The 8,906-nt window shown below is 40.1% G+C and overlaps 1 protein-coding gene and 2 pseudogenes across 1 annotated transcript; all 3 read left to right on the top strand.

The window, feature by feature from the left end:
- Positions 1 to 2,258: 2,258 nt before the first annotated feature.
- On the top strand, positions 2,259 to 3,212 carry LOC148721819 (uncharacterized). Its single transcript, XM_088736963.1, has 2 exons — positions 2,259 to 2,520; positions 2,611 to 3,212. The coding sequence occupies exons 1-2, from the start codon at positions 2,259 to 2,261 to the stop codon at positions 3,210 to 3,212; spliced, it is 864 nt and encodes a 287-aa protein (XP_088593089.1).
- Positions 3,213 to 3,948: 736 nt separating this feature from the next.
- On the top strand, positions 3,949 to 5,742 carry LOC148721818 (uncharacterized; annotated as a pseudogene).
- Positions 5,743 to 6,573: 831 nt separating this feature from the next.
- Positions 6,574 to 8,836, top strand: LOC148721817 (uncharacterized; annotated as a pseudogene).
- The last annotated feature ends 70 nt before the right edge of the window (positions 8,837 to 8,906 follow it).

The raw sequence follows: 8,906 nt of genomic DNA, 5'->3' as shown, positions 1-8,906 counted from the left end.
CCAAAGATCGTCAACCAACAACGCGTCGTTTATCGTTTTCAACGTGACCTGTGTGATGTGGGTTATGTGGGCTATACACGCGGACACTTACACACACGCGAAAACGAAAGGCATTTTCAATATATAAACACTACCACGAATCTAAAAAGTGCAACTGAATCATCTGCAGTTTCAACACAATTTTGCTTTCAAGACGATACAGTTAGGATTAGTCTGTAAATCGTTTGGGTAAATCCTTTCAGGCCAATAAGAAGTACTATGCATAAAAAATTTCTAAATACAGTGTATATACACAATAAGCGAGATCCAAATGATTCCCTAGTTGGGTACCTAAAGCCCTTTTCCAGCTCTGTTCGTTATCATCACCGACATGGGTAATATCTAAGTATCATTTTTGAAAATTTCCATAATGACGTTTTAATGATTGATGTTATTAACACGCTATGAAATATACAATACCACCACCTTAAACTCAAGAGAGTAGCCCTGGAATTCATATATGTGAAGTTTTCTTTAATCTCTGTTAACGTGACTATGCGACCATATGAAAAGCAAAAATACGCCCCTGTAAACGGCAGCACGCTTGAAATCAAAACGCCTTCCCACCTCATTATTGTAAGCATCCAGCAGCTCCTTGGCAAGCTTCTTGTACATTCGAGCATTGCCTTTTTGCTGTTCTCGAGCAGCTGTAATAAACCATTTGATGGCCAAAAATTGACGGCACCGTTGGTTGATCGGGGTTGGCACCTGAGAATTACAGACCTGTAAATACCATTCAGAGTATGTTTTTTTTTATGTTTGAAGCGGCTGGCCAGGCTCCCGTGAGGACGGTGCAATGACTGCCGACCTAAATGTCTATTCCAACCCCTGGCTAGAGTGCAATGCCTTAGGGTTGGGACCGCAACAAACGAGGGACACCAGTCACCAAACTCATTGGGGAATCGAGCCCCACCTCACTGAAAACAAAAATTAGACTCACTCGCACCAAATGACAAACAGTAATTATAAAAGACAGAAAACAGGGACTCGGACAACAGTACAGTGCAGAACCCAGTGCAGTACACCAACAAAGGAGACCCAGCAAATAGGTTACAAAATGGAAACCTACAGGAGGCCACTGTGCAGTACACCAATGAAGGAGAACCAGCAGAAGTGGCACATAAACTCACTCATTCAAGCAGGAACGATTCACACTTCACTCAAGCAAGTAGAACACACCCACTTAAGCGAGACTATGGAACGCCACAACTGTCTTATGATATTTTGTTTTCTTATCCGCGGTGCTTTTCTTATCATCTTCGGTGCTTCTATCATGATATTCGGTGCTCTGGTTGCTATAATCAGTGCCAGTGACCTTATACTCGGCTTTTTATCCAAGGTACTCGGTACTTTCCACATTATACCTGGTGTGAAAGCCATTATACTCACTGCTAACCCCTTTATACTCGGTGCTTGGATCAATTTTAGCGGTGCAACTTTCTTTATATTCGGTGAATAGTTTGCCATGCTCTGTGCTTTTTACGTAGTCAGTTTGCACCTGATTTGTGGTCAGTTTAGCATCTGGTTTGGTGTGAACATCTTGCTACTCGGTGCAAACAACTTGCTACTCAGTGCTCCGTGATTCAGTTCATATATCATTATATTCGGTGCATTTGCAACATGGTATTCCCTGAGCCAGTATATCTGGTCATCTAAACTACTCCAAAGCACATGCTCACATCGTATTCGTGAGACTGGTCCCTAGAGCCCACCGTTTCAATTGATCATGTGGTCAGCGAGCGACTATGGTCAGTGAACATGTACGATACATGAAGTACACATCGATAATGCGCCACGAGCAATTTCTTCCCGCCTTCGTATAAACCGTAACCTATTAAATTTATGGATTATGGATTAAATTTATGGATGACATACTTTGAGAACTGAGTTTGGGAACTCTAGTTGACAGATTCAATGATGAGAAAGTGGAATTTGACACCATAATTTGAGCTTCAGACAGCGAGTTAGCTCAACTTGGTGTTTGTACCATTGGCGAACGTATACGTCTTCGCAGTCTTTGCAAGGCAAGGAAGCAGGCAGATTCAGAAGTTTCCCATGCATCCACATCAAGAAATCGAGAAGAGCAATTAGCTTTGTTTAATCTGCAAAGGAAAGGGAGAGGAGCCTCTGGGAGTGATTCTAAACGAAGAAAAACAACCACAAAGTCGAAGCTATGGACCGCTCACTTTGTTTGTTTAGCCGAACGGTTTTGTTTTTAAATGCCTACATCAGATGAAAAGCAAATACTTTTCAAAGCTGGACTTCGACTGAAGAAGATTAAGCTCGATCTTGAAGACGATGAGAATAACGTTAAGGAAAAGATTACCTCAGATGCCTTGGATAGTCAAGGGGAACCAGAAGGATTTCCCGCCCTTCGAACATGTGGCGGCTTTGAGCTAATGCAGTGCAGTCCGAACTGTAGGGACTTAACTCGAAGTACTTGTGCATGGAACACAAAGGACCTCAGAGCCAATCTGGGAGGTGGGCAAGGCAAAATATATCTGGTACCTATACAGAAATCCCTTTCTACGAGACCCCTTGCACTAAGGGGTGCTGAATCTGCACTTTAAGAAAAATGTAACAAAGGCAAGAAAGAGATTTTGGTTCGTGAACTAAGAAAGCAGCTATGGGATTGTGAAGATGCAGATGATGAGATCGATGATTCAACCCTGCACACTTCTGTGTTTCAAACACGACCAACAACTCTTGGGTCCTCAATAACTACAACAGCTGTTTCAAGCCATGTAGTTTTGGAAAGCACCCAGAGGAATCTCACCACTTCTGCTGTTTATTCCCTGGTTTCCCACAGCTCTTTAGTTGTAGAGAGAAGTTCTACTTCCATGAATCCAGATCCAACTAACGTTCCATCTTTCAATTCAAGTGCAGAAGACCCTATTATTGACACTTCCTTAACCATGGCAGAAATGTCAGTAAATGAAGAGGTCAATAAAATTGACCATTATTGCCAGACACATGATGTCAACAATTCAGTAGAGATCTTAAGGTGTTTTCAACAAAACATAGTTACTGGAAGAGACCTAGAAGTTGAAAATGCGCATGAACCAACAGAAGGAGAAACCAATTATATTATGGTTGATCGTTCAAACCTACTTCAGTCATCATTTAATGAGTTAAGTTGTCTGCAAGACTACAGAAAGACCTTAGAAGTATAATTTTATGAGGTACTACTCGTGTCACATAATTTATTAGAGGAAACAGTTTTATTTATGGCATAACTGTGTCAACAACAGAATTTTTTAATCTGATTGGTTCCCAACTGCCCTTAGATATTGCTTAATTTGGCTGATTTAGCACCAGATCTGTCCAGCTTTGCCTGTCCGTTTAGAAGCTCTATGTAATCAGACAGGTGAAGCTGGACAGTTTAACAGCCAATGGAAATCAAGCATCAATCTTTGCTATCCTATAGGGTTTATCAATCTGAATTAGTCCAGTCAGCAATTCAATTTGACAAATTTTATTTGTGTTAAGAAATTTATTCCAAAAAGTTGATGCACTTGGAGCCCTGTGCTCCATATTCTAATAGTTTGTGCAAAAGTTGTAACAAAGCTGTAAGCTGATGCATAAGAACTCTGTACTTTAATGAAAGTTCAAATCCTGAGATTCTCGTTTTTTGTTGTTGACACTATTTTTTATTTTTTATTAACTCATAGAGGAATTCCTGTCCTAATTCAGGGTATTCAGGATTGTGATGTTAAATGTTGAAAGCCACTAAGACCAGATTGCTCCTTGGATAGTACCCCATTCAATCCTATTACTGTTGCCCGTCACGCATCACGCATGTTACCCGTCAGTCTTGTTTGATGTTCTATTTCATTTAGCTATTAAACTACATGTGCTTTTGTGCTCGCTGTCTGCTGTCTCTGTTCACGGCCTATTACATGGTGTCAGGAGTGGCGTAACTCTTGCCTTCGTTCAACTATCTCGACTTCACTTGTTTTACGTTATTTCTTCGCGTTGGTGTTCAATTCGTTCACCTCTCATCATCATGGGAAAGGACAGACCGGTCTTTGATGCGACGTCTGACAATCGTCGACGTGCGTTCAAGTTTTTTATAGTGAACTTTCGCGACTTTTGTATTATGCAAGACTGCGTGGATCCTACTCAAGTTGTTGACAGCAATGAGTATTGGATTGCCGCGAAGCGGCCAAAAGTTATGGCTGCTCTTAGACAAGCGTTTCCCGCAGCGGAATAGGACGTCCTGAACATTACCATCGATGCTCAAATTACAGATGGGGACAAAGGGCATCCTGCGAGATGGTTGACCCAGCTTTCACAACACTACCTCGGCGAAGAACCCATTATTCAAAGTACTCATAGCTTTCTTCGTTTACTCAAACAGGAACTGGGTATGAGCATTTAAGCCATGCTTGTTCGCCTCAAGTATCAGAAATGCAATTTCCCCACACAAGTGGATGATAGCCTGCAAAGAGATATTTTCATCATTGGTCTAAACGAAACTTTTAAAAAATTTCGCAGTGATGTAATTTCTCGAGAAGACATGTCGACACTCACTTTCGCTCAAGTAATTTCTAAGGCTTGTGATTTTGAGGCTGGACTCAACACGGAATCCGCTATCACCAAACACCAGCTGGAAGAAATGGTCCATAAAGTTGCCTCTGCTGGCAATAAGACACCACATCGCCTTCCCCGACGTCAACCCCATGTTCAGCCTGGCGTGATTTCCTCCTCAGCTTGTCAATGGTCTGGAAAGGCTACGTACTCAGCCAGGCAAGACTGCCCTGCAGCAAATGCTACTTGCCATCGTTGTGGCAAAAGGGGCCACTGGCAGCAACTTTGTCGCTCCTCCTCTTCAGCAAATACTGTGTCAGAATCACTGGAAGCCCATCCTGTTAACTCACAATCTGCATGCGTCATCACTCAAGAGGTCCTTCATGTGCGCTCCACACCTAAAGGTATATTTGTTGACCTAGACCTAGACCCAGCATCCTCCAGCCCCCACCGACTTCACTTCCAAGTTGACACCCGATGTTCCTGTAACACCATACATACATACATATACTTTATTTAATCTCGAATTTGGAGTAGCTAAAGAATAAGCTAGTATCTTCGAGTTACAAGTATAATTCTAAATACTACTAAAATGTAAAATTGTAACATTCTAAAATTTAACTATGAGGAAGAGTCCTACTGTAGAATCTTGCGCTTGAAATCAGAAAAGTCAGACGTTCTAAAAGAGTCCAGAAGAGAGTTCCATAGTTTTGAAGCCATATATGAAAAGGAGCGAAGACCATAAGTAGTAGTTTTTGTAGACGGTAGAGACAAAATATAATTTCCACGTAGATTATAGGATACAGACCGGAAACTAAACATATTCTTTAGATAGCCTGGATAGCAGTTAAAAAACAAGCTCTTGTACAATAAATTAAGAAAGTCTGAAGGCATCTTTTATACAGAGATTTGGAGTTAACTTTGCCAAGTAGAGAGTCATAGGGAGAATTATAATCCTGCAAGATAACTCTAAGAATTCGCTTGTTTAAAGTATCTATCTTCTCAGTACTACGCACACCACAAAAGTGCCATACAGACGAACAATAGTTGAAATGTGGCATAATAAAAGCCTTATACAATCTTAGTAGAGTATCTTTAGAGATAAGTTTACGAAATCTTAGCATTACATTGAACTGGCCATTTATCTTCTTACAAATAGCCGATATATAATTATCAAAACGCAACCTATTGTCAATATTCATTCCAAATATATCTAAAGAATCTTTTAATGGAAAAGAGAAGGAGTGGCCTGTTTTTCCCAAGACTATAGCCTGGTGTTTTGTCTCATTTACAATCATTCCATTGCTGAGATACCACTTATTTGCAACTCTCACTTCCGGACAAATACAGTTCTCTAGAGCTACTGGGTCGTCATCAGAAGAGTATAACTCATGATCATCGCATATGCGTGAAATTTACCTTGCGTAACCGAGTAAAACAAGTTGTTGATGAATATATTAAAAAACACAGGCCCCAAAACACTTCCTTGCAGAACTCCTCTTTTAAAATCTTTCCAACTGGAAAAGGTGTCCCCAATCTTGACTCTCTGCTGTCTCCCCGAAAAATAATCCTTGAAGAGTGCTAAACTTCTCTCTCCCACACCATAAGCTTTGAGTTTTGCTAAAAGTAGATTGTGTTGAATAACATCGAAAGCCTTAGAAAGATCCATTGAGACTACCGCAACTAATTCCCCTTTATCGAGCATAGCCCTCCAGTCCTCAATTAACTTTAGCAGCGCTGTCTCGCAACTGTAGAACCTTCTGTAAGAGTGGATGGAATCCGACAGAATCACTTGATAAAAGTCTCCCAGCTGTGCTATTAGCAGCTTCTCATGTATATTGTTTAGTACAGGTAGGACTGTGACAGGCCTATAGTTTTCTTTTTTAAATTCATCACCCTTCTTAAACAGCGGTGTCACCTGCCCCATTTTCCATACACTTGCGTAGCAACCTTGAGCAATTGAGGCATTAAACATATGAGCAATGGGCTCAGCTATCACAGCTGCCAATGCTTTGATTAGTCACGGCGGTATTCTTAGTACAGCTGAGAAAAGGTGCCCTACAAAGATACTAGTTGACTTTATGTCAAAAAGTAAGAAGTTTTCCACAAAGGTTTTTCCTAAACTTTATAAGAATGCAGCAGAAAAATTTGAAACTTCAGACATAAACATGCTTAGAAGTGTTTCAGTTTTCTATTCAAAAGGGGTAATGGGTAAGAAAAAGTACAGATCTGTGTACAGATCTCTTTCAATGGCTACCAATCCTAAGAGGAAAACCAAAACAACACGCATTCAAGTAATGTCATGTTCCTTGCCTCGGTTAGTTCCCTATGACAAACTTATCAAGTTTCTCAAAGAAGTTGACATAGGAACCTTAAAAAGTGTAAGAGAGAGCTTCTGTTCTGATTTGGAACCTGAGGATCAGGTTGATGGCTGTTACAGAAATTTAACTGAATGTCTCGTTAGATTAGCAGCTTTCTACCTTACAACATTGAAAGCTGAAGATTTTGATTGGTTTGGGGAACCAAATACTTTCCAAATAGCCATTGGTGGAGATGGAGCCCCTTTTGATAAATTTGACCCGTCTTGTGCCTGGCTCATTAGTTTTCTAAATGTGGGTCACAGGGTTTTGAGTAACGAAGGTAACTTTTTGATCTTTGGGAGTAACTACTCAGAACAAAGTACTGCAGCCAAAAGGTACATTGCAATGATTGCTAACGAAATGGAGCAAATAGAGAAAGGCTCATTTGATGTCAATAACACCATCATTAAATTTAAGTTTTCAGAATTCCCCAATGACATGAAAATGTTGGCTTTTCTGGCTGGGTAGCTTCCAAACAGTGCCAAGTATTTTTCAACATTTGCTGACATTTCAACTGATGAACTGCTTGATGTAAACAAATCATTTGGCCCAGAACCCCATAATGATTTCAGACCATGGGAATATCATAAAAGATTATCTTTTGCTAAGAAAGTTGGTGACCTCAAGGATAAATTAAACAAGACTCAGTTAGCTCCCAACACTAAACGCTGCAAAATAACAGCATTCATTGCTTCTAGTAAGAGTAGGCAGGAGTTTGAGCCACTCATTGGTAAATTCATTGACAGAGCACATTTAGATCCTTTGCATCTAAAGAATAATGCCTGTCAGCATATCCACAAAATAATGTTGCATGAAGCTATCCAAAAGTCTGCCCTTGGAGGTAATGTAACAAATATGAGAGGGATTCTCCATTTTCCAAGTTTGTACAGGCACTGAAATCTAGATGCCAGCCGTCCCGCTTAGCAAACAAAGTCACAAGGTGGTTTAATGAAACAAAGGCAGATGGGAAAGACTTTGAGTATAGATTTACAGGTGGAGATTCCAGGATGTATTTACATAATTTTATGCATCTAGTTGTGTCTTTGGAGTCCCCTGCAGACACTGCAAGGCAAACCTTCAGACTGCACACTTTTGCATTTGTGAGCTTGCAACTAAGAAATGCAGTGTCTTTATTCTGCAGAATGACTATCAGTGATGATGAAATTAAAGTGCTGTCTTCTTACTGCACCAACTATTTCAGCGCTTATAGTTTTTTTATTGGGATAGTAACACCTACTGTATGGACAATAGGTCACATTGTCCTTGTGCATACCAAAGATGTTAAGTCCGAGTATGGAAAGGGTCTTTCAGTTACCTCAATGGAAGGGAGGGGAGCTAAACACATTGCTATTTCGAGGTACTCCCAAAACACCAACTATGGCATGAGATGGCAGCAAATTTTTTGCAATGAATTTCTTTCTTTAATCTGGTTAAGGGAAAGGGGATATAACCTTGACAATTACATTCCTTCAAAGGACAGGTATGTTCCTAACAGAGTTGCCCTGAACAACTTCTGTTTTTGTGGTTGCCCAAAGCCAGAGGTGTCAGAAAGGTGTGGGCATTGTTCACATCCACATAGGCAGGCTATTTTGCTGTCTTGTCAATCAGGAAAGCTGGCTGTTGATAAGAAGCTCTACTAAAGCAATTTTTAACTCAGTGAAATCACTGTCCTTTAAAATGTGTAAAGCTTTGCATGTTGGACAATCAAAGTGCCTTTCAGAGGTTTATGTACATTTTATGCAACAATTGTCTTTGATGTGCAGTTAGATCCTTAAGTAGTTACATGCAAATCAATGATAAAAATTTGGCATGAACTATTACTTGCATAACTTGTTTAAATAAGGTATCAAATACCAGTTTTTGGAATATTACATTTCGATGGCTGTATTTATATTTGTATGTTACTTGCTGTATTTGTATTCATTGACCATGCATTAAGTACTGTTAATGTATATGAATAATTTATCATCATTCCAT

The sequence above is a fragment of the Stylophora pistillata genome, chromosome 10, assembly GCF_964205215.1.
Source record: "Stylophora pistillata chromosome 10, jaStyPist1.2, whole genome shotgun sequence".
NCBI classification, from domain to species: Eukaryota; Metazoa; Cnidaria; class Anthozoa; order Scleractinia; family Pocilloporidae; genus Stylophora; species Stylophora pistillata.
The sequence above is the reverse complement of the archived record's forward strand: the minus strand, read 5'-3'. Positions and strand labels throughout refer to the sequence as shown.